Genomic DNA, 26,970 nt, shown 5'->3' on the forward strand with positions numbered 1-26,970 from the left:
ACTATAATATATTGAGCATTTTACTTTTATACTTCCTGAAATGATTTTATGTATGCCTCATCAACGGTAGATGTGTTTCTTGCTTTGTTCAGAGAAATTTGTAGAAGACTCTCAGTTTAACTTGCTATTTAGTTTATCTTGTCGCTGTCTTACATGAATACGTTTGCTTTCTCTTGTTTCATTTGCTACACATCCTGAAAGATAAGTGAGCTGATTTATGCACCGTAATTTGGTTATAGAATGTTTTCCTGTTTGTGCTGCCTGGTTATCAGCCTTCCTGAAAGGCTGTGAGCCAAGGGACAGATCCAATCGCTCATAACTGTCATTTTGCTTTTGACCTTGCTACCTTTTCTGATTATCCTTCCTGTCAGATGCTCCCGAAGGAGTTTTCACTCTTATTTTACCCATTGTTCTTCTAGGTTCAATCATATAAATTTTTTTCTCCTTTAGGAACCAAATGTAGTGTGAAAGACAATGGAAATTAGCCTTCGATTGCTGAGTAGAAAATCATCTTGAATATCATAGATTGGGATTTTAATTGGGTTAGTGAGCCTTTTCTACATAGTTAAAGGTGAGGACCTTGTAAGAGTCAATCTGAAGGTTACTTTTTCAGAATAGCCCCATGAATTATTTCACATATCCGCATGGACATAATTCTTGCTTCTTTTTATGTTACCTGAGATTTAGATGAATTGCCATGTATTCTGGGAAGCTTTTCTATGTCAGTGCAACTCACTGTTTAAGGAAAATAACTTGTAGTGACTTTTGAAGTGTTAATTGAACATTCATGCAATGTAGTAAAGCAATTTAACCCCATTAAAATCAGTAATATAAAAATCTTAAATGTCGTGAAATAATATTAGAAAAAATCTGAAATCTATTAGCTCTTGAGAGAGTTTTTGAACTAATCTTCAGCCAGTGGTAACATGAAACATGTTAGTTTAGTAAATTGAAATTAAATATTCAAATATTTATTAAATCAATGATTATCATGTGGACAAAACCCAACTATGTTTTAGTCATGTGAGAGCCAGAGGTGAAGAAGATGATGAAGGACCTTATTTCTGTGCACCATAAACTGTTGTGAGAAAACAGTTTATGTGATGTGGCAAAATCTGAAGATAAAAGCATTATAAAGATGATGGCAGATTGGTGCAATATAAGTGAAAATGGACCCACTCAAACATTCTGGAAAGCTTTCTTAAACAGGTGACAGTAGAGAAGAAAAATTCAAACAATACTGCTGTGTAGTAGATACCTGCCACACGTTTCTCCTCTTTGCCCCTTAAACTTTTCTTAATACACCCATCAAAGATTTGAAAAGAAATTAAAATAGATTTTCTTTTGTAAATTTCTATTGAATTTTTGTGTATTTCTTACAGAACATCTTGATCATCTTTATATACCCTCTTCCCCATTGGCCCCTTCCCAAAGCCCTGCCCACTAGATTTCATGCATTCTGTCATTTGTGTTAAAGCCTATCATGTCTAGTTAGTGTTCCCAGACATCCCTCAGTGCAGGTTCATCCACTGCACTGTGGTCTAGTCAGCCTATCTAGAGTCCCTCCCTTAAAGATCAGCTCTTCCTCACCCAGCAGTAATCAGCTGCCAATAATTCTTCTTCTAAGGTTGGGGCCTGCTGCCCATTTCCCCAGTTCTGTGCTGGGTTTTTATCTGCTTGAGTTTGCATGGGTCTTGTGCATGCTGACACCTTTGCTCTGGGTTCATATGAGCAGGATCCCAGGAGCCTGTAAGACTCTTTTTCCAAATGGATGTTTTATAATAATAGTTTCAAAACCACTTCATACTCTAAGCGCATGCAGTTATAAATACAATTTTTGTTCCTCTTCAAACATACATGCACAATTGACACATTCATTCTACTCGTTTTGTTTATTGAGCAGTTACTGAGTTACTGATGAGGCCAAGATGCTAGGTAATGTTTATCAGGGTTTCTTAACATTTCATCATCTTTATCAAATGGGAGATGTAGCTATTTGCCAATGGTGTAGCCGGAAAACTGTATCTAACAATGCTGTGATAAGCACTGAGAAGTGTGTTGTACTCTTGGAGGGTATGGTGGGGAGGAGCCAGTGTTGAGTGCCTGAAAAAGTGCTGGTGAAGCTGAAACCTGACCAGAAATTAGCTACATGGGGATGGGTAAAGACAAAGATTTCCTTGTATACCCATCCTAAGACGAGAAGGGTCTTGGACCATTAAAAAAGTGATGGAGAACGGCTGCAACAGGGGCGGGAAGAATGCGGATAGAAAATGAGCCAGGCAGCAGCCTCTGAACCTTTTTAAACATGAGGTTGGGTTGTCTTTTAATTCAGCCCTAGCAGTTTATAGGCCTCACATTAGGAATGTTGATTTCATAAGATCACTTGTTAGGCCAGCTTTGTTCAACAGGCCTCTCTTTGTTAAATAGTCATTGGCTAACTGGAAAGGCACACTGTTTATTAAGACACTATCTACTTCACTTCTACAAGACATGTGTCATGCAACAGCTGTTGCACCCTCACACAAGACTCCTGATCAATGAATATCCTGAGTGGGAAGTAGAATGGCCATGGTTCTCAGACACTGGGCTCCCTTGATGTGCAGACTCAAAATATTCATTTTAGACCATTGTGGAAGAAAGTACTTTAACTCCATCATCTAAACTGAAAGGTCTAAAGACAGCTGTCAGATGTGCATCATTGATTTCTGAAGACAAGCATGAAACATTACCATATGGAGCTGAAGAACGTACTATGGCCTGTCTGGGGAATGGAAAGGCAGAAATGAGTGTCCTGTATGAGGTCTCTGAGATAGATAACTCTGAGCACAGACAGATGAAAAGCAGGGGTTTACCAGACCATTTTAAGAATATGCTCTGAATGCTGAAGGAATACCCTCTGGGGGCTTTTCCCAGCTACAATATGACCAAAACACACATTTACTCATGTATAGGGATATTTCTATTTATGTTTGTGTGAACAGGAGACAAACTAAATGTCCTCATACTATGTGAGTTTATGGTGCTATATTTAGAAATCCTCAAGAACATAGTAAGTTGGGTTGAAAAATGAAAGTGATTTCATGAAGAAATGATTTGCAGAATTTCAGTTTCATTGGTCTTTATGCTTGGCATCAAAGTGCCTATTTCATATTAGAGTCTCATTCTGATTGCCTAAACCTATAAAAATATTGTCTAGAAAAAAATATTGGGTTTAAAAGGATGCTTTTATAAAAGAGTGAGGATATTCTGTTGAAAATAACTTCATAACACATGTGAAATGAAAATATTTCACTGTGTCTATGACCACACACATCTGTCCAATAAGTTCGCTGCTTTACTCCTTGACTCTATATAAACACAAGAGGCACTAACTATGGGTTTGCCTTCAGATATTTAGTAGAAGTTTGCAAGATATCTCTATGCAAAGATCCACTTTATTTTTGAAAATCCAAAATGGCATTAATATATACTTATACATTAAATATATTACATTAACAAAGGAGTGTGATTTCTAATTCTCTATTATTCAGTTTATTTCAGATGGCTAATAAATTTTCTTTAAGATTTATTTATTTTTAAATTTTTTGGTTTATCTTTCATAATGATTGTTTTGTCTGCATGTATGTAAGTGCATCACATGTGTGCAATGCTTGAGGAGACCAGAAGAGGACATCAGATTCCCTTGAATTGGAGTTACTGATGGTTGTTAACCACCATGTGAATGCTGGGTACCTAACTTGGGTCCTATTAGGAGCAGCTAGCAAATTTAACCACTGAACCATCTCACCTGTCCTGATTTTATCTATTCTTAATTTATGCATGAGTGCGAGTGTGTGTGTGTGTGTGTGTGTGTGTGTGTCTGTCTGTCTGTATGTATGTATGTAGGAGTATCTGTGCATTTAAATGCTTGAATGTATGTATGTGTACCAGGTATATGCCTATGCCTGCTCAGGCTAGAAGAGGGCATCAGATCCCCTGGAGCTGGAGTTATAATCATAAGCCACTGGCTCCTGGGAACTGAACTCTGGTCTTCTGCAATAGCAGCAAGCACTTTTAACTGCTAAAATATTTCTCCAGACCAGTTGGTATCTTAAATGATTTATAGAGTAGTTATCTATTCAATGAAAACATTAGTCTATCTTCTAACCATTCTTTTCCATTTCTTAAAAGAAATTATAAATGTGGTGGATTTTCATGCCAGTGAAACAATCTATATTGCTTGAGTTGTGCTGTGTGCATAATATATCTGTAAATAAAAAAGATGTTAAAATTTGTTAAATGAATTACTTTATTTTATAAAAATTTAGATTATAGAATTATTGCAAAAATAGTAGAAGTCCTATTTATTCCTCCTTCATTACTTACTAACCATTAGACTAGTAACACTTGTCATAATTAAAAAGCCAAGATTGAGGGGTTGGAGGGATGGCTTAGTGGTTAAGAGCACTGACTGCTCTTGCAGAGGACCCAGGTTTGATTCCCAGCACTCACATGGAGGCTAAGAACTGTCTGTGACTCCAGCTCCAGGATATCCAATGCCCTCTTCTGACCTCCTCAGGCACTACATGACATGGGTGCACTTACATACGTGCAAGCAATACACTCATACACATTAAATAAAAATAACAAAAATATTTTAAAAGCCAAGACTGCATGTTATTAGCACCTGAGGTTCATACTTCAGCTAGATTTCTCAACCTCCCACTAAAATATGATTTCTATGTTGTAGTACTTATGCCCTGCTGATCTCCTCTTGTTTACAATAATTTCTGAAATGTTTCTTGCTTGGGTGATGTGAACACTCTTGAGAAATACTAGCCAAGGAATATGTAGACTGCCGACCCAGTGGTGTTTACTCTTAAACTTTACTTTTTGATTGAGTAATGTATTTCAAGGAGGAAGACCACATCAATCTGTAGTGAAGGAGTGAGAATTTAGATTCCACATCATTAATAATGGAATATTTCTGTAAATTATTCAAAATTACTTAGTAATTTATTTGATGTATAGTCTATTCATATCAGTAAGACTTGTTGATATTTACTGTTACTGTACATTATAATCTAATAGGACATTATTTTGTTTACATTTTTCACACTCTGGGTACTAGAACTCTTCTACTTGCTTTTGTATCCTTTGACATATCCCCATGATGGTGAGTCTCTATTTTAACACGTGCTCACCTTCTGGTAATATAAGACACACCAAATTCGTGTACATACCTGACCCTGGTCTAGAATCTGTTGTTTCAGTAATGCATATGTTCCTTTTATTAGAGAGCAGGGTTTATAAAGCAGATCTAAGCACCTGTTGTTTGGATGACCTCTCAGTTGTAGACTATAGAAGATATGCATAGCTGTGTGGATAGTAATATGCATATAAAATTCCCTGCATATGTGTGTGTGTGACTGCTTATACTGATTTAAGTATAAGTTCACAGTATCTCCGACTTTGGCCCATTACCATTGCAGAGCACGCGGACCTTTTCCATTGGCTTATTTGTAATCGTTCATTCAAACAGCAGGAAGCCTGCCTCCTGCCTTCTTCAGCTGTGTTTTCATTTACCCTGTACCTCTGTGGAAAACTTTATTAGCCAGAGTACCATGCTTGTTTGCAGCTCTTTTCCTTTTTCCTACAAGTTCCATTCATTTCCAAATTTATGACATCAGTGAGGCTGCCTCACACATTTCCCATACATTTAGATTGATTTGTCAGATTGCACATTAATTTTCGACTGTTAAACCTCCTCAGTGTTCTTCTAATGCTATACATTAAGGTTACTCTGCACTGTATCATTACCTGGCTTTTCATAAATTCCTAGTGTCCTCCTGTATTTACCAAATGCACTTAGAATTATACATTTATAGACATTTTTTCTCTCTTAAAAGTATTCCTGTAACTTCCCTGTTGAGTTCTCTTTCTAAATCCTGAAACCAGTGGCTGTCACTGACATCCTTACTATTAATATTTTCCAGTGTCATCGCATTTACATTTGAGAGTGCTTGAGAGACAGAGTAATGCTCTTTTACGCATTATAAGTATTTTATGGGTCAGGGACATAAGTCAGTGAAGGAGTATGTGCTTAACACAGGCAAGGTTCCATGTTCAATACCCAGCACCAAAAACATTTATAAATGGGAACAAAAAATAACTAATTTGCTATGGACAGAGTTCTGTTCCATAAAGGAATGCAAATACCTCAACATGACAAGACCCAGTAATACGACAAATTCTTAGTTTTCCTGCATTTAAGGTCTTGAGGGGACCTTGTCCTGATCTGGTGTAATGGAAGTGTAGGCTCTTTGCTTAGCCTGGAAGGGGAGTTCAGACTGGCTTTTCAGAAGCACTTGGCTTTGGTGGGATAATTATAGTCTAAGCAGTATCCTTCCTGCTAAAACTACCCTTTCCAAATCTTTTGACTAGAAACGGCAATCTGGGTCTGTTGGACTCTCCAGGTTATTAAACTTTTATATTTAATTTGGGATTAATGGTGGTGAAGGAAAACTTTACTAACCTACCACGTGTTGGGTCTTTGAGGCCTGTGGTTCCAAGCTACTCTATCATCTACTGTCGCTCCACTTTTTAGTCTTCTTATATTGTATATAATTTATATATTTTCCAGGCAATTTAGTTGTTCTTAGAAGGAATATGGAAAATACATAGATAAATATTTCCAGAAGAAAAAGTTTATAGTGAATTAATAGAAATGGCATTTGATGGATCAATAAACAAGACTGACGTGGAATCTCTAGGAACATTTCAAGTATGATAAAGAGGTCAATGAAGACAAGTATTTCTCAGTTGGTTTGGGAAAATTGGGCAATTACCTGTTGAAACTCTGCATATTTACCTCAAACATATGAGACTGAGCTTCCAGGTGAATCTGTCTACTAATATGTCTCAAAACAGTGAAGTAGTACTATCTTCTTGGAATGTCTCATGATCTGTCTTTACTTGACCAGAAAAGGAAACTTCGAATGAAGTATGAAGTCAAATGCATTACAAGGGCATATGTGAAATACAGAAGAGAATAAATCAATTTATAATAGGAAAAACGCTTAAAGACAACATTTCTTCTATTTCTGCAATGTAACCACTTATTGTAAAATATATATATTTACTTTTCTGTGATTATTTCCTTGAGATCTTCAGTTAAAAATCCACACGAATGCAAGAACTAAATCAGTAGACAGCTGCAAAGTCATTGGGGGATAGGAATGATGTTTATCCTCCATTCACAAAGAATAGAAATCAAGACATCAAGTAAATAATTAAATCAACAAAAGTTAGAATCGATTACATACCCACATGTTAAAAATTTGTGCGTGTGTGTGTGTGCATTATGTTTTAAAATTTTGTTGGTGTGTATGCATGTGTGTGTGTGTGTGTGTGTGTGGAGTGGAAGAAATTATAGTAATTTATTCTTTTTACTTTCTATTTTTGAGAATTTCATAAATGAGTCTTGTATTTGCATTATTTCCATCCCTCCCGGTCCCCCTCCAACTCCCCCCACTCCCCCAACTCCTTCTCAGTTTCTTGTCTTTTTCTTCAACTGTTATTGCTATATATACATATATACATTTATAAATGTACACATATACACAGATGTATAATGCACTGAGTCCATTTAGAGGTGTTCATGTGTCTAGGACTGCCCACTTGGGATAGATAATCTCTCAGGAAACTAGTTCCTGGAGAAAAGAATTGATGGTATATGTAAGTTGTGCATACGTTAGAATATGTAATATGTTTGAGTATGTTAGACTGGTGCTGTGTCGTGGGCCATTGTGGAAGGTTTTCAACATATTTAGCTCATCTTGCCACGTAGACATTAATGAACACCTGATTCAAGTCTTTTTCAGCCTCTTTCCTTTTGTTCTTACTAGAAGCCCCTTTCCAAGATTTAAAAAAATGATTCATATTTTATTGATTAAAGGGATCACATGTTTTTTAATGTTATTGGTTGAAAATTCATTTCATACCTAGTGTAGCTCATGAGGGGTTCTATGAGCTACAGAAGTGCATGCCTGCAGACAGTTGTACATTTAAGAATTCAGACAAGCTCCCATCCACATCCATAGCTCTGATAGCTTTAAGTGTCAGATTATCCTATTTCATCTTTGATTTAACGTCTCATCCCTTTGATTCCCAATCACTAAAACAATGACAGTCAAAGAATAACCTGGTAAAGGACTTCTCTTTAGTTAACAGAACGATGAGATCCCATTAATTAGGTGTGAATTTCTCATCCCCTTCAATGTGAAAGTTACATGAGCCTCTGAAGGCAAATATGTGTTTTCTAGTAAAGGGTGTCAAAAGCTTTATATGTAAGTTTCTAGTTGTTTTACAAAATTAATTGATGCATGGATCCATCTTCTATCTGTTGCCCCAGATTTAAAAAAAAAAAAGAAAAGGAAAGAAAAAAAGAAAACCATTTGCTCAAGTCTATTTCTGCCTCTGCAGAACAAGGCGGTAGTCATATTCATCAACCTTAATTCTCCAGAGCACGCAACTATAAATGTATGACTCCTCTGCATCCTTTATTCAGATATATCTCTTTTAAATTACCCTTTACTCTTAAAATACAAATAAGTCATGTATTTCAAACTGTGCATTATAAACTTACAGGAACAGCTTGTAGGATTTTCTGGATGCCATTCTATGGAATTCTGTCCTCTGCTCCAGTATCTGATAGAAACCTTCAGACACCAAATTTTCTTTGTGCATTAATCATGGAAACACGATGAAAGAGCAATAAGAAATACAAATCATTTGGGTGCTAAGTATAAATATAATGAGATATTAATATTTTTCCTTTGCTAAATATCTATGGTTTGTTAAGTCATCCTACCCTAGTTTCTCTTCTGTTGCTGTGATAAAATACCCTGACAGAAGCCACTTAAGAAGAAAAAAGCCACTTAGGTTTATTCTGGCACACAGTTCAAGGGTATAGTGCATCCTGGAGAGAAAGCCAAGGCAGCAGGGGCTTGAGGTACCTGGTGGCATCTGGTTGTATCACATCCACAATCAGGAAGCAAAGAGTGATGAAGGATGCTGCTGCCCAGCTCCTTCACTCCATCTATACACCCAGATCCCCAGCCAGGGATTGGTGCCACTCCCAGCGGGGAAGTCTTCCAGCCTCAGTTAACACAATATCAAGATTATCCCCCACAGACTTATTGGTTGGCAGATCTGCCAAGTGGTTCCAGACAGTTCCCAGAAAGAGCTATAGAATGAAAGCTGTACAAAATAATATATATCTGCAAAGTCCTTTGATTTTTGTTTGGCTAATCTGTGAGTTTAATATTAGTATCATTTTTCTTTGGTCACTGGATTATATTATCTGTCATGCCATGTCATGTCACAACACTAGGAGCATTCATGCATACCACACAATATTGCTTGTTACTGATTCTTTGCTTATTTAGAGGAGATAGTTGAATATGTTGTGTTAAAAAAATTAGCTTTTAGTTTCTCTCTTTCAGTTTATTTATTTTAATGTTATGTATATCAATAATGTTTTGTCTTCATGTATGGATGTAGGTGTACCACATGTATGCAAATCCACAAAGGCCAAAAAAGGCATCAGATCCCCCTAGAACTTGAGTTTCAGGTGGTTGTTAGCTGCCATGTTGGTGCTGAAATCGAATCCTGGTCCTTTGGGAGAGCAGCTGGTACTCTTAGCTGCTGAGCCATCTCTCCAGCCCTGACTTCTACTTTTTAATTGCAGAATTGTATCCAAAAACTCTTATTGCTGGTGTTCAGATAATTATAGTTTTGAAAATGAAAATATTTCAATTCTGTCCTAGGATCTGATTTGGGGAATCTAACTTTCCTTCTCTGTAAAGCTCAGTCCCTTGCATTTTCTTCTCTTTCCTCTTTCTGTCAGTTATTTAAACTCTTTGAAGGAATGTGCAGTGTGAATAATTAGAGATTGTACTGATAAAGGAAGAAAGGAGCATCCCAAACTAAAAACTTGGTGCTTCTAGAACTTTCTCAGATTCTATTCAATTGTAAGAATTTCGTGAGAGAATAGGTAGATTTAGCCAATGAGGACACTATACTAATACCTCCGAAAATACCAAAACGGGATCATTGCAAATTCCACCAGTATTGCTTTGATGAAATACGTAGGTAGATTAGTTTTGCCTCTGTTTTGGTGAAATAAAGTCTAGCACGGATGTGATCAAAGTCCAATCCTTTTCATTCTTATGGAATTTTCACTGGCTAAGAGCTTCTCTGCTACATATTGTTTCTTATTATTGTTTCACTTACTCCACTGATGCAAACTCTTTAATTTCAGACAGAAAAAGAACTATCAGAAGTATGGCAAGCGCGTAAGCCAAACCCTGGTAACCACTGGCAAAAGGCTGTCATCCTGCTGGGAAAGCGAAGGAAGTTTGAAGTCATCTTTCAAGGCATCAGAACAAGGGACTTAGGAGGAGGAGCTGCAATTGATGATGTAGAATTTAAAAACTGTACAACCGGTGAGTTTCCCAGAAACCTTTCCATTTGAAAACACATTTATATATAATGTGGACATTTTCATCTTTGCTACACATGTATAAAATGTTCTGATGTATGTCTGTGCACACACAAATCAATTGAAAAGAACAGTTTCATAATTGTAAACTTTAAATTAAGAGATATTATCTATAATGAAGAGCTACATCGACAGTGGATGTGTGGGAGGGAGAATGAGTTTTCTCTAGGAATAAACTCCCTGACATGTTATCTAATCCCAAGTGGTCAGCCCTAAACACTTGTACAAATGAGCAGCCCCAAGTGGCCTCAGTGCATTATATACATATACCTATATATATGCATATTTATAGCAATAATAAAAAAGATGACAAGAATTGAGAGGGAATAGAAGGGACATGGGAGGAGTTTGAGGGACTGGGAGGGACAGAAATGATACAAATATAATGCTCATTATGAAATTCTCCAAAATTACAAACAAATAAAAAGTGATATAATCTATCATAAGACAGTTGGGTTGCTGTAACAAGACACCATAAACTGAGTATCTAAGAAACAACAGAAACTCACTGCTCACTATTCTAGAGGCTGGGAAGTCCAGGACCATCATGCAGATAAACAAGGAATCCCATCCTCTTGGGAGTGAAGAGATGGCTCAGCACTTAAGAGCACTTTTGCTCTTGCAAAGGACTCAGGTTCAGGTCCCAGCACCCACATGGTGGCTAACATCCTTCTCTCACTCCAGTTCCAGGGGATCCAATGCCCTCTTCTGAGCTCCAGAGCATTTCACACATGAAGAAATCTATGCTGTTTTAGAATTCCCACTTCAGGAATCTTTGAGAATAATTTTGATATTATTATTAATTTGAGAATTTCCTACAATGTATTTTGATCATATTCCAACTCCTTCCTCCATCTCCAACCCCACCTTACTACCCATCCCTGACTTCATGTGCTTTATTTTTTTTTTAATTTTTTAAGAGGCCTGTAGAATCTATTTTGTTTCCCAAGTGCCGTTGTTGGTGGTGGGGGGTCTATCCCTTGGGGACTAGTCAACCTGCTAGACAACACACCAGTCAGTAAAACTGACTCTCTCTCTAGAAGTGTCTACCAAGCACCAAAAGAACTTCAGCTGGGCTTGGGCTTTATGCTCACCTTCCCCATCCATGCTGAGTTTCTGTCTGACATGGGATTGCACAGGTCTTGTGCATGGTGTCATAAGTGTTACAAGTTCATGTGTACACCTATCCTGGGGTATCCAGAAAACAGCTTTCTTGTGTTCACATACCACCTGTAGCTCTCTCAGTCTTCCCACCCCCTCATCTGCAATGATCCCTGGGAAGAGAAGGTATATATCAGTGTCGAATTTAGGGCTGAGCACCCATAGTCTCTTAGTCTCTGCATGTTGATTGGTTGTGGGTCACTGTAAGTGCCATCTGCTATAAGAATCAGCATCTCTGATGGGACTTGAGACATGCACCAATCTGTATTACAATAAGCCATTATGAGTCAGTTTAATAGAGTGTCTATTTAGCAAAATGATAGTAGGTTGTCCCCCGTTCCTGTGACCTGTGTAGCCATGGGTTCTTGGCCCTGATAACAGTGTTAGGTATGGGCTCCATATTGTAAAGTGGGCCTTAAATCCAATTAGAAGGTGGTTGGTTACTCTGATAGTATTCATGCCACTAATGCACTGGCGGGCATATTTTTGCCAGGCCAGTTGTTATTGTAGCTCTCGGAGTTGACAGCTGGGTAAGGTCGATCACTCTGTCAGTAACGTGCATAGCACTTCTAGTATGTGAAAGTTAGCTAGCATAGATGTAGCTTCAAGGTCAGTACCAACTTGATTTCTCTCCATTTGTTTTGTGACTAGGTATGCAGTGCCTGCAGCAATAGGGATTGCAGTCCAGTACTGTTGGGTAGCCTAATGCAATGGCAGGGGTCAGTACTGTTTGAGGATCTATGGGATGTCTCTTATAGACAGCTCCAAAGGAAGAGTCCATTCTTGGCCTGGGCTTTTTATTTGCTAGCCTGTGCTGTCCATTAGGGTCAGGTTGGGAGGAAATTTGCAAGTAGGGCAGAAGGTGGAGTAAGAGGAGAAATAACTAACACTAAAGGCCTTTTGAAGAGTCATAGAAACCTACTATAGAAAGTTCTTTCAGCGTATGCACATACAATATGAAGAGTTAAATGTAGTTACCTTTCTACTATTTAATAATCATAACTAATTTCATTCAAATCAATCTAATACTCAGCTCATGAGTTGATACTTGATATCTTATACTCAGTAATAAAGTACATTTAAGTCTGTAATTTTATGTCTTCTTCAAAGATAGAAGTGTTTGATTGTCAAATGAAACTAAATTTGATGAATTGCATATTAAATGGATACATTTTAGAAAAAAAATGGTCATAGGTTTTAAATAGCTTAGTTTACAAAAAGTGACAATAAATTTCAAATTATTTTAGTTAATATAGACAAAGCATTCAAACAGCATTAAGAGAAAGTTTAGAAGTCTTGGATGGAACCATAAAATGATTATGTAAATCCTCCTTTTTAAAAAGTTGCATGCCAATAACACACCAGTGCTGTGTAACATGTTAACAATGTATAGCAATGAGAAGGTGCACAGAGGATATTGCCCTAAGCTGTTTTCTGATACTGTCAGTGCAGTAAAAGGAAAAGGTGCCTGACACATACCTAGAAGTCACTGTGGCCTATGAGCTCGGTGGTAACCAGGAGCGTCCAGTTACACTACTGGGTGCTGAATATGGCGGTGCAGGAGCTTGGGGACTTGGAGACATTTTATCATTGCACATTGCCTCAGTTTCCACATCAGCAAAACTGAACTGATAATGTACTACTTCTGTCATAAGTTTTTGTGAAAATTAATTATGTGGAAGCATGTGAAGTTCTTGGGATGATGGGCTTTACGCATAATCAATTATTGTGCTAATTTTGCTGTCAGTTCCCACCACTGTTGTTGCAACCTCAGACTCTCAAATTCTGCTGCATTATTCTGTGTTAGGAAAGCAGCATGAAATCATATGAAAGTAAGTAAGCAGGGCACAGTAAATTGATTATGAAAGTGCTATTCTGTGGCTGAAATGAACTTTAAAATGACTCACTGTCTACTTCTATCACCTAATATCAGTCACTAAAAACAAAACTGAAATTGTGTGATAGCACATATATGAAATGCACAGATTAGGGAAATGTGTGAATACTGAAATCAAATTAGTAGAGACCTGGGACTGAGGGAATGGGGTTTGGGGAGTGACAGATAATGGAAACGGGTTTAAAGAAATTGTTGTATACCTTCATACCAAGACCATTAACTATTCAACTTTATACACCTGAGCCAAATGTGCAATTATAAATTGTAAATCAAAATGCATTAAAAACAATGACACAGAAATTCTAAAGAGATTGTCACAATAGAAGCCGAATAACTCTGGGTTTTCCCAAGTCCTCAAATCAAAACTGTGAGAACAGTTCATCAGCAGTCAAGCTGAAAGAAAAATAAGCCAACAAAATGAACTGAAAACACATCCTGGAAAAGCCCAGGATACACATTAGTGAGGGTAAACTGTGCAGAGCCACAGGAGCTGTGTGTGCTTTGTGGGAAAAGGGAGAATGGGAGCAGTTGGTAGGTTTCCCTGGGAAGTGCAGCCAGGTAGTTTGAGAACCACAGCTGACTGGGCGGATGTTATTCACTGTGAAAATGAATGGTTCCCAGGGATCTGTAGATCTGTGGTGCTCAAATGATTTTAGATTGTGAGCTCCCAAAATTGATCCACTGGACTGACTCCCTTTCAGAAAAGCAGCCCACATTTAAAAACAATACAAAGCAGACAAATGAATAAAAATACTGCCGGGAGTGAGATCTAATTGAATAAACTAAAGGAAGTTAAAGCAAATCAAAGATCCCCACAGTGCAATGCAGGGGCCTAGGGCCTGGAATTCTGAAAAAGACAGTCACTGGGTGTTTGGACACTTAGGTAGATTTTGTGGACTGCTCTATTCTTTTCAGGTACTGACCTGATAATATCATTTCAATCTGTCATCTTAGGGCTTTAATGTTTCAATTGTAAAATAATAGATGCAAAATAGAAAAAATACTCTGTGGCGTCTCAACATATATTTGAGTTTGTGGTATATGTGTGCATCAGATTTCAGAATCATTTAGAGCAAAGTCTAAAACTGTGAATGAAAATGAAAGAATATTCTGATACCACATAATAAATATGTACCAAAATTAACAAATATATGCCATGTATGTGGTTGTTATTTACCTTACTTTCTAATTAAAAAGTTATTTGAGTTTCTTCATATTTTTATATTATAAATATTATAACTCAATTAATTATATAATATTTAGCATGAATTTATAATAAAGCTAGATATATTCATTTATCTTGTTGCATTATAAATACATGTTGCTACTATGCTAAAATTAAGGTCTAATCTGTGTTTCTTTGTTACTTTTATTTTTATGTGTATGAGTGTATTGTCTGCTTGTGTGAAAGTGCACCTATGTCATGCAGTGCCCACGGTGGCCAGAAGAGGGTTTTGGATCCCCTAGAATTATAGTTACAGACAGTTGTTAGCCACCATATGGGTGCTGGAAACCAAACCACTGAGTCACCTCTCCAGTTCCTATGCTATTTTTTAAAAAGAAAAATAAACCAAAAGAATACTAGCACACTTGGAAGCATTTACCTTTTGGAAAAGTTAATAAAGAAGTAAATCATTTATACATAGCAAAAGATAATGAAATTGATGTCACTCATTTTATATTGCAGCTGTTTTAAAAGTAGTTTACATGCAAACCTCCTAAGTTTAACACCCACTCCATAGTACAGAGAGACAGAAATGGAGTACGAAATTGAAAAGGAATGAAATGTCCTTCTTTGTAATTGTAAGTTCTTAATTTACATTGATACTCCATTTTCAACTAGATTTCTTTTTAAAATATTTTAATTATTGTTTTATTTTATGTGCGTGAGTGTATTGCCTGCATGTGTGTAAGTGCACACATGCCCTGCAATGTTCCCAGAGATCAGAAGAGGGAGTCAGATTCTTTGGAACTGGAGTTATGAATGGTTGTTAGCCACCATGTAGGTGCTGGGACCCAAACCTAATTCCTCTTCAAGAGCAGCCTGTGCTCTTCACTGCTGAGTCATCTCTCCAGCCCCCATTTTTAAAATTTATTTTTATTTTATCTGTGTGTTTTGCCTGCATGTTTATAAATACACATTGTCATGAAAAGCCTGTGAGGCTGGAAGAGGACATTGGATTTCCTGGAACTGGAGTTACAGATGGTTGTTAGCTACCATGTAGGTGCTTGGATCCAAACCTGGGCCCTGTGGAAGAGTAGTCAGCCCTTCAACTAGCTTACATTTTAACTAAAATCATTTCTTAATTCATTCACCTGATATTGACCTTACTGTTAGCGCCACGCAGCATTTGTATAAATGGTTTAGTTCTGCCACAGGGCCCCTCTGTGTCAAACTTGGCTCATGGCCTTGCTGCCTATTCCATAACTTAAGCAACTGGGACAGTTTTCATGTGCATTACTTTTCTCATCTATAAAATATCAATAATAGTGTACCTATCTCCAAGTGTTAGTCCTTAACTCTATACAAAGTGTTTTGCAGAATGCATGAGGTAGACTTTGTGTCTTAATACATGTTAGCTAAAACTGCATAAAAGAAACAACATTAGGAAATTGAAATCATTGTTTCGGCAGTGAAATTTCCACACATTAAATTTGCAATCTGATTCTGCTCCATTCGTACGTCTTCACACGTTGTTCAAATGTCTCTTGACTGCGGTTGCGAACAGCTCTGCCAGGTGCTGTGCATAGCCGCTTAGAGCAGGGCTGTGCATGTGTCCCCCAGTGTTTGAATATGTGGACCTTTCCATTTACCATTTCATCGGCTTTTCATGACTCCTGCACTCCTGCCCCGGTTTGTTACCTCTGAGTCTTCAGTTTCCAGGACTTCCCTGTAAAATATTTCCAAGACACCAACAGCCTTGGATCCCAGGGTAAAATCCAATCATTTCATAAAGTATTCACTTTTCTTTTGAAAATCCCTCTCTCTCTGTATCTCTCTCTCTTTTCAGATCATGGTCCCTCAATAATTCTAAATATGAAAATAATGAAATACTGAGAATAAATATGAGACTCTAGCATCACTACAAATTAGATGTCTAGTACACTCTCTTCACACCAAACCTGAAAAAGCATTCTCTTTTATTATAGAGAATTTCACATTTCAATTTTTTTCCTCTTAAAACTGTATTAAGACTCCTAGGTACCCTTCAGACAGTAATTGGTTTCAAGTGAACACAGAGGCATGATAATAGAGGTTTCACTGCAACATAACCCTGGATTCAAATTGAACTTTGAGGATCACAAAAAATTGCTCTATGTACAGTTCATGAATAAACAAATCTGTAAACAGACCCTGGTAGCGTTTAACCTTAAAGCTTAGCTTCCCTACCTTGTTTCAATGACTAATGATGCTTCTGTTCTCCATGTAAGTTTCCTGGGTGCTGCATTCAGATCTATCACAATTTTTTAAAAGTAAATGCTGCAAAAAAATGATACTGAGTAAAGAGTATAAACATCTCACCCAGATGAAATAATTTGAGGTGACTTTTTGATAGCAAATGGCTAGAGAATGGTAACACTTTGTAATGTAAAGGTCAACAAGGACTGGTTATATAGAGGCTGTACAAATTTCTCTCTCTATATGAAATATATATATAATATATGAGAACTAAGAGCAGAGAATGTTCTTTTCTTTAGGAAGTTAAATTCTGTTGTCAGATATGGATACAAATAACCCATTTTGTACCATGTAATGGTGATAAACTTAATGAATAATCACAAAGAGAAAGGGATAGAGAATTCCTTTCCTGATAAGAGTGCTCAGAAACACTCATTTTGAAGGTCACATTTGGTCAAAGACCTAAATAGAAGATAAGGCAAACATCCAGAATAGCCCTGGCCTAGGGCCCAGAGGAGCAGACTTACCAGGCAGTAAACACAGATCAGAATAAGGGGGAAAAGTAATGATGTGTGGAATGTTGTCATAAGGCCGGCAGTATACAAAGGACACTCTTAAGCTAGGGAAAAAAACGAGAAAATGGAGTCACATTCTCAAGTGTACATCTTGTCTTTGTGTGAGATTGAACCCTCAACATTGCTCTCATTTTACTTTTCACATTAAAAATATAATTCACCTATTTGGGTGGTCAGGAGGGTATAACAAATCAACATATGCCATGTGCTTTTTGCACTAACTCTTCTTGTTAATCACTCCTTCATGTTAAATGATTGACATCATCGCTATTATTGTCACCATGATATTTAACTTAATACCCCCAAACTCTAAAAACCAGGGTACATAGGAATTGCTTGTCATGTTAGACTGGTTCTTTGCCAGTGCTTAATGCTATCTGCCTAATGGTAAGCTAGTCCTAAAGCTCATGGCGAGAACCTGGAGGTAAGAAGCAAGGGCTGGAGGGATGGCTTAATGGCTAAGAGCACTGGCTGCTCTTGCAGAGGACTTATATTCAGCTCCCAGCACCCACATAGTGGCTAACAACTCCAGCTCCAGGGGCTCTGACAGCCTTTTCTGGCCTCTGCAGGCATCACATGCACATGGTGCATTTATATACATGCAGGCAAAACACAAACATAATATATAAATAAGTAAATATTTAAAAGCAATCACACGTCTGCTGTCCAGGTGCAATGATTACAAAGTTTTCTGAGTCCAGTAAGCCAAAATAGTCAAATATGCAATGAGTTCCATAAGGCAATATGTACGAAACAGTACTATGCTGTTTTTGTCACTACTGCTATGTAATATAGTTTGAGATGTGGTATGATACCCCCGCCCCCAGCATTACCCTTTGTGCTCAGGATGGCTTTGGCTTTTATGATTTCATATGAATTTTAGGATGGGTTTTTTTCTAATTCTGTGAAAAATGTTATGGGGTTTTGAATGGGATTGCATTGAATTTATATATTGCTTTTGGTAGCATGCTCTTATTCAAGATATTAATTCTTCTAGTCGATGAGCATGGGAGGCTCCTCCATCTTCTGGTGTCTTCCTCAAGCTCTTTCTTCAAAGATTTAAACATAAGGTAATGAAGGACAAGTTAAGCCTAGTGCCCATGGCCACTTAGGCCCTTAGGTCTCAGCAGAGCTGCCTAGGATGGATGGAGTCTTGTCTGCACATTCACCAGTTGTTCCACAGCTGACAGAGCTGGGAAAGAAGCCTACTCTGGGCCTGAAAAGTGTGTGTTAGAAGGGACACCAAGTTCTAGATCCAACTCTACTTCAAGTTCTCCATATGCATCTTCTTAATCCTCCTCAATTTATATAGTCTCCCCTGTGTGTTAGAAGGGACACCAAGTTCTAGATCCAACTCAAGTTCTCCATATGCATCTTCTTAATCCTCCTCAATTTATATAGTCTCCCTCAGTCAACCTGTCTTGATTATGAATAGTTTAGTGACAAAGAAATATTTCACAAGAGTTGTGGGTTAATTCTAGGTATAGTATCACCTAACCGATCCTGTCTATAATGTAATACCATTTCCTATACAAAATGGAGTGACATTTGAGTTAGAACTATTACAGAGTCATTTGTACATAGGTAGAGCTGTGTTTAAATAGTGAGCTGCCCAGGATTGTGACTTGATGTGCAAATACACTGCTATTTTTAAGGTTCCATTCTAAGGATTGTGATTGTTTAATTAGTGAACCAGAAGTGACCTACAACTTACTAATCTGTTATAGGTTTATTCAACATAAACATGTAGGCATGAAGTCTATTTATCTTCAGTTCTAATTTTCTGTTAAGAAAGGGCTTCCGGCATCCTCAGGCACACACTCTGCGGACAGCGCTCAGGGTGCACGCTATTGACACTGACCAAAATTCTGAGCCAGAGGTAGAACTGACCCTTAAGGCACCAACCCTAGTCTACTCCCAGGCATTGCCAGCTGTAGCCCTCACTTGCCTTCACTGCTGGGTTTGAGCAGGGCCAGGCAGCAGGAGGCCTCACTGTTATGGTCATCCAACTTCATCATCCTTCCTCAAGCCTTTGAACCAAATTAATTACTTCTGGTAAAATCAGAGAATAATTTGTTCTGCTGGCCCAGAGCCATTTTATAAACAAAAAACTATATCATTAAGTTGACTCTATCTTTAATCAGTTATTTTAAATTAAAAAATCAAGGCTATGGATGGATCTAATTAGTTTAACATGGCATTCAAGTAAATAATTTGTTGCATACTGAGAAAATATCAGATATTGCTTTATCTTTCAATTTAGAGAAGCAGCGTTTTAATGCTAAGAGGTCTACATTTGAGGGTATAATTTTATGGATATCGTAATCAAAATGAAATATTATAATTAGTTATTATAGCTGATTATAATCAAAGCACAATGATATGGCTTGCTTCATTTGAAATATTAAGAAAAATAATTACTTGAGCAGATATTTTAGTAAGTCTTAAATAGCCCTTGAAATATCTGTAAGCTCTAAGGAAGGCACTGTAAGTCTGAATGCTAGCATTAGCCCCAGTTCATGTCACTTCAATTGGAATTTGTTTCAATTCTAATGAACTTCTAACATTATTGAATCAGTAAGACCGTTATACAGACCATTTCATAGCCAAGAGATGCTTCAGTTTTTACTGAACATTTTACTCATTTTTCTGTTCAAAAGAGTATTAAATGTTTATCATTAAAATTTTCTTTTCTCATAGATATATTTTTTTCATTTTTCATGACTCATCTATAAGATGTGCTCTCCAGTTCTGAAATATTAGCACAACATATACAATGTATAGGAAATCTATCTTTGGGTGTATTTAAAAATAAGATGTGGAACTCAGAGAACTGTATCTCCTTAGACCACACATAAAGAAAAAAGTTACAATAAAATCTATATGCATAAAATGCATACACATGCATTAAGATGGGACTATAAATCAATTTTCTTGGTTAATGCACTTTATGGAAAATATGTACATGCATACCAGAGAAAATTTCCAATAACAAACCATTATGTTTTTAAAAAACATGCAAAGAAGAGGGCTTATTGGAGAACAGGTCCTGGACAAGCTGCTTCAATGAAAGGAAACAAAGTTGCACCCTGTGAACATAAATGCTAACAATCATTAAAAACAGTAGCCATTAGAGTACTAACAATTACCAGTGCAGAGGTTTTCCCTAGGACTTCAGTAAATGCATTTCTTTGAAAAGTAAGGTGTGTGGGAAGAAAAGAATCTCCACGATCACTGTCCTAGTAAGCTTTCTGTTGCTATTATAAAGCACTGACCCAAACCAACTTGGGGAAGAGATGGTTTATTTCATCTTATTCTTCCAAGTGACAGTCCATCACTGAGGGAAGCCAAAAGTAGGGCAGGATCCTGGAAGCAGGAGCTGAAACGGGGATCACAGAGGGACGCTGCTTACCAATTTGCTCCTTTGGCCTGGGCTCAGCCTGGTTTCTTATACAACCCAAGACCACCTGCCCAGGGGTGGCATCACACGCAGTGCTTTGGGCCCTCCACATCACTCAGCCATCAAGAAACTGCCTCCCAGACATGACCACAAGCAAATCCAAGGGCAACAATGCCTCAACTGAGCTTTCCCCTTCCCAGCTGTGCCAAGTTGACATCTGAACCTATCAGCCCGAGCAATAATATAAAATGGGTTAAGGGTGTGAAATTAGAGACTAGAGGTTCATGCCGAAAGACTAGGAGACAGGGTTAGAGAGAAGCTCGATGGGTAAAGCACTTGCTGCTCAAGCCCAATCACCAGAGTTCAGATCCCCCAAACTCACAGAAAAGTAGGCAATGCTAGGAACTGTAATCCCAGCACACCTGCTGGAAATGGGAGGCAGAGACAGGAGGCATCTTCAGAAGGTCACAGGGAGGCTTTTTAGCTTATGTAGCAGCAACAACTCCCTGTCTTAAACAAAGTGGAAAGGCAAGGACAGACACCTGAAGTTTGTCCTCTGACCTCCACACATGTGGCACATGCATACCATATCCAAACTCACACATCACACAGACACACAGACACACACACACACACACACACACACACCCCCCAAATGTTGGTGAGAATCATGTAATCAGAAAGTACTTCCATAGGATAGCAGGTGGAGTAAAAACACAAAGAACTATGGGTAAAACCCAAGCAGGAAGCATTCTGGGTTCCTCTCTGAGGACTCAGTATCTGAGCCCTATGCTTGCCTTCGATGCTGTACCCAGCACTACCCACATTACAGTGAGTGTGACTCAGGTGTGAATCAACACAGTCTCTGTGTGCCATGTTATACTGACCCAATTCCTTGATTGATGTGAAAATGAACTTCTTTGCTTTATAGAAGCAAGCACTGTATCAATAAGTGGAAACTATTAATACTATATATTGAACAATGGATGGGTACCAAGGTCAAGCTAACATTAGTGCATATATAATTTCATTTAAGGAGGTTGACTATAGAATGCTATCTTAGAGGAGTTGAGCCAAATGAATCAGAAAAATTGCTTGGAAAGTTGCCTCAAAGGAACTGGGCAAATGAAGTTTTAAGTTGTTGATTAAGAGGTCAAAGAGACACCCAGAAAAAAGAAACTAAATGTGGTTTATAGTTCTTTCCACTAGCTTAATTTTAGGTTTTGTGTTTACATCCTCATGTTAATTTCTGGGAAATCTTGGTTTTAATGAGATCTACTCTAATTGCCAATAACATCAAACATAAAGAGGGTTTATTTAAGGATAGAAGAAATCTCATGGAACCTGAGATCAGGAATGCTGACCAGCTTCAGGGAGATATTAAAACCAGAGCCTGAAAACTAAAAGTGAATCGAAACTGTTCCTCCTGTGCGTCTTGTCTTTGGGCTGCTGTAGTCTACCCATCGACTTCACTCCCCGTTTGTGAAAACAGCTTTCTCTACTTCACCATAGATATACAGAAAACATGACTGAACAGAGTTCGAGTGCTTAAACACAGACATCTTCCTTTACTCTTCCACATTTGGATGGCCTTGTCTCTGGGAAAAGACAGCCCCACACTAGATAGCTATCTACCCCACCCTGGTGGCCATGAGATCACCGTCAGAGAGGTGGTGATCTCAAGGTTTGTTAAATTTGTGCCTTGTTTTCTGTATTCTGGTACCTCCTGGAGGGTATTTGATAAGTGCCAGACTCAGCAATCCAGAGTTCAAGCTTTCAACCCACTCCTTTATGAATCATTTGCACTTGAGGGCACTCTCAACCTGATCTTGTCACCCTAGGGCCAGGTACCAGCTCCAGGAATGGTTACTAAGCCCAGAGCTTGCTAAAACCATTCAAACCGGCCAATCATAAATCGACTTTCAGAAACCTCAGTTGCCTCAAATTGCCCTATATACATTCATGATTTTTTAACCCAAACAAGAACTTCTCTGTGCAGCTAGCTGTTGGTGTAGCGCCCCCTCCACTTCACTTAGGAACTGTGAGCCTAGCAAACAGTCTTTTCAATGGCATTTATCTACCCATCTCACTCTATCTAAACAATAATAAAACTCATGTTAAAACCCAAACCCACAATGAGCTTCCTGAAAATATATTTTAGAATATTATGTCATGAGTTCAAGCAAATATTAATGTAATGTTTTCTATAAACAGGTGGTGAAGGTTATTTCCCAGTTACGGTTATTCTAGTAGATGGTCAGTCCAATGTTTATCTAAAAACAATGACACGAACTAGACTAGTAGAGTGGGCAGAGAGCACAAAGTGTGGCGGGAGGTGATGATTCAGGTGACCACTTTGCTCCAGTCACATGACCCTTCTCCAGCTGAGAAGACAGAGCAAGGTGGGAGAAGAAGCAGAAAGCACAGTCAGCTGCCTTTGAAAAAGGTTTCCTTGAAGATGCTGCACAGCCATTGTATTTACAACTAACGGATCAGGGTTCATTTGCATAGCCAAACCACAAAGAAATGTAGTGGACGCATTTACTCAAAACTATGTTTTATTACTAGGGAAGAGGGAACACATATTTGTATTAAACACAAAGTTGCCAAACACAAACCCCTAATGGTCATTTTTGAGCTTCAGAATATGAAATGTTCTGAGACTTTAATGTATCCGGCCATCTGAGGTCAACTCCTAGAGTCTGGTTCCAGGACCCTCTAGGGATATGGAAATTCATGGATGTTCAATTCCCTCATATAAAATGGCATACTGTGTGTACATGTCCTGCCATATGTTGTAAATCATCCTTGGACTCCCTATACTACCCATGTAATGTAAATGCTGTGTAAATAGTTGCTACATGGTATTGTTGAGGGAATGATGGCAAGACAGTAAATCCTGTGCATGTTCAGTGCAGATGTGTTTGTTTTCCAAGTATTTACTAAATGTGAACGAATACACAGATACTGAGTATACGGAGATGGAGGACGATGTGTTGTCTAAGAAAGAAGTCACATCTTTGCAGTGTTCTCTGTTGAGGGTGCTTACGGCTTGGTGCTCCATAGACTTAGGGGATTTCCTTAGCTCTATAATGGAAGCTTCCTTATGATATGTCCCTCCTATAAATACTTCTTTCCCCTTATAATTTTCAAAAACAGTTTATTTCCTTAAATTCTTACAAGCAATGGTGCTTGTTAAACTTGGAACAAGATACTTTCCTAATTGCATAGATGATACAGTGCATTGATAAGCTTCACCCATTCATCTTTTACTGGGCATTTCTGTGATGCTATTTGCCTTCATCCATTGATTTTAGATACTTTTCCTTCATAAACTGCATCAGACCTCTCTTATGAGTATTCAGTAAATCTGTTTACTTTGCTTTAATTCACTGGCTTTTCATACAGCTTCTAGGAGTTTGAAGGAAACATCTAACCCAGTTTATTGAGTGTCGGGGAGTCTTTCATTGTTTTTGCCTTTGTCATTACATTTAATAAGCATACAGATAATTTCTTCTTTTTGCTATTGTTGTTTTGAGACAGGGTTTCCCTGCAGCCCCAACTGGCCTAAAACTTGGTCTATAGACTAGGCTGGCCTTGAGCTCACAGAGATCTGCCTGCCTCTGCCTCCCAAGTGCTGGGACTAAAGGTGTGTGCCACCACGCCGGGCAGTTTTTTCTTTTTGTAATATCTGTCTTCACATTTTAATGTTTGTATTAGTTTGCTAATATCCATAAGCCTCTGGGCTGGAAGTCCAAGATCACTCTGCTAACACAGTGGTATCTTTTTGAGACCTCTTTCCACACCTTGCTGTTCTACATATTTTTCTGCTGTCCTCCCATAATCTTTCCCCTTGCACATGTCTCGAAATTTCTTCCCACCTCTGATGAGGACATCAGTCAGGCCCTAACAAATGTCCCCAGTTTAATCTAATGACCTCTCTGAAACTGTTTCTCCAAATGTGGACTCATGGCTTGGAGCCCTCTCATGTGATCCCATTCACCCCACAGTATCATGAATTTCCAGTTACCCACAGCCAAATGCAGTATATCAGCACTTGGGTTCCCATGATCCATTGCTAAGCAATGACCCAAAGCACAAGATTAATGATGCTGGCAATTTAGATGTGCCAAAGAGAAAGCATGTATGCTTCTTGTATCTGAGAAAGCGAAAGGAAAAAAAATCACTATTGACGTTCCTGAGGTCTACAGTATAATATTTTGAAAGATAATACAACTGCATTCCTTTTATTAAAATATTGTTGGTTTTGGCCTGGCCTGGTGGCACTCACCTTTAATCCCAGAACTAGGGAGGCAGAGACTGGTGTATCTCTGTGAGATCATAGTCATTCTGATTTATATAGTGAGTTCCAAGTAGGCTCAGGCTACAGGGAGACTCTGTCTCAAAACAACAACAAATATGAAATATATACATATATATTATTTTACACATCGACAGTTATTAATCTCACACTGTGACAGTTTTTTATATTTATTATTTTTTTTATGTGTATGCATGTATTGCCTGCATGTAGTTAAGTGCACCTGTGCCATGCAATGCCCGCGGATGTCAGAAGAGGCTATCGGATCCCCTGCAACTGGAGTTACGGACAGTAGTTAGCTGCCACGTAGGTGCTGGAATTCGAACCTGGGTCTTCTGCAAGAGCAGTCAGTGCTCTTAACCGCTGAGCCATCTCTCCAGCCCTTGTGACAATTTTTTATAAATTTATTTTTCTTTATGTGTAGGGATGTTTTGCCTGCATGTATATAAGTGCTGTGCAAAGCCAACAGAGGCCTGAAGAGGGTGTTAGATTCCCTGGAGATGGAGTAATGGAAAGTTGTTAGCCACTCTGTGGGTTCTAGGAATTGAACCCAGGTCCTCTTGAAGAGCAGTCAGTGCTCTTAACCACTGAGTCATCTTTCCAGCCCCTTTGGGCCAATTTTTAACTAAAAGATATTATAGAGATGTATGCACAGGAAAAGCAGCATATTTAGGTTTTGTTCCGGTCTATGGCATCAGATCTCTATTGTAGAACCTGTGTGTATATTTCTAGACAAGACAGCTTTACTGTAATTATATCTTAATAAATTCTTAGGCCTAGATATGAATCTCTTTGCAATACAATGTAGTTGAGACGTCAATATGTGAATTTTGGGTTAAGAAGGAATGTAATCCAGCCCAGAACAGTGGCATGGTACTTAGATTTAAATTATATTTGTCTAATTAGAATTATGTTTATATTTTTAGCTGCTCCTTCTCCCTAAGCTTCCTATGTAAAAATGGACCATGAGTTGTTTTTGTTTGGGAATTCATACAATATATTTGGATCATGTTTATTTCCCATCTGTTAGCCTCCCCTCCCCTCAGTGCCCCCTGCCAAATTTCATGTACTCTGCATCTGTTTGTGTGGAGTGTGTGTTTGGAGAGAGAGAGAGAGAGAGAGAGAGAGAGAGAGAGAGAGAGAGAGAGAAGAAAGAGAGGCAGAGAGAGACAGAGGGGGAAAGAGGGGGAAAGAGAGGGGGAGAGGGGAATCAAACCGGGATCCCCTTCAGTGTGGGTCCATTCATCAGAGCCTGTTCAAGCTATCCAGCATCACAACCTTAAAGAAAACTGATTCTCCCTCTCCCATCAGCCATTGATTTCCCGTGGTTCAGTAGTTTCTCAGCTAAGTCTGAGGCCTTCTACCTACCTCCCCACTTCTGTCCTGAGACTCTGGTTTTTAGTCATTTAAAAATAATTATTCCTTGAAAATCTCATGCATGTATACAATATATCAGGATCATTCCCAACTCCCCTCCACGTTCCCTCTTTCCAACACCTCCCAGGCCCCTTCCCCAGTGCATCTTATTCCTGATTTCAATTTCAAGTTCTCTTTTCTTCTTTTCTTTTTCTTTTCTTTCTTTATTCTTTTTCTTTCTTTCTTTTTTTTTGAGTTCACTTAGGTCTCTTCAGATATAAATGTGCATGGAGTCATCTTTTGGGGGCTAGAGTAAC

At 38.2% G+C, this 26,970-nt stretch overlaps 1 protein-coding gene across 1 annotated transcript in view; it reads left to right on the plus strand.

Moving 5' to 3' along the window:
- Nucleotides 1-26,970, plus strand: part of Malrd1 (MAM and LDL receptor class A domain containing 1) — a 721,844-nt gene that overhangs the window by 461,240 nt on the left and 233,634 nt on the right. The window contains exon 28 of the mRNA XM_029557135.1: nucleotides 10,304-10,487. Coding sequence (XP_029412995.1) covers nucleotides 10,304-10,487 — 184 coding nt within the window. The remainder of the gene's footprint in view (nucleotides 1-10,303; nucleotides 10,488-26,970) is intronic.

Source organism: Nannospalax galili, unplaced genomic scaffold (genome assembly GCF_000622305.1).
Source record: "Nannospalax galili isolate Female #2095 unplaced genomic scaffold, S.galili_v1.0 scaffold487, whole genome shotgun sequence".
In the NCBI taxonomy this organism is placed as follows: Eukaryota; Metazoa; Chordata; class Mammalia; order Rodentia; family Spalacidae; genus Nannospalax; species Nannospalax galili.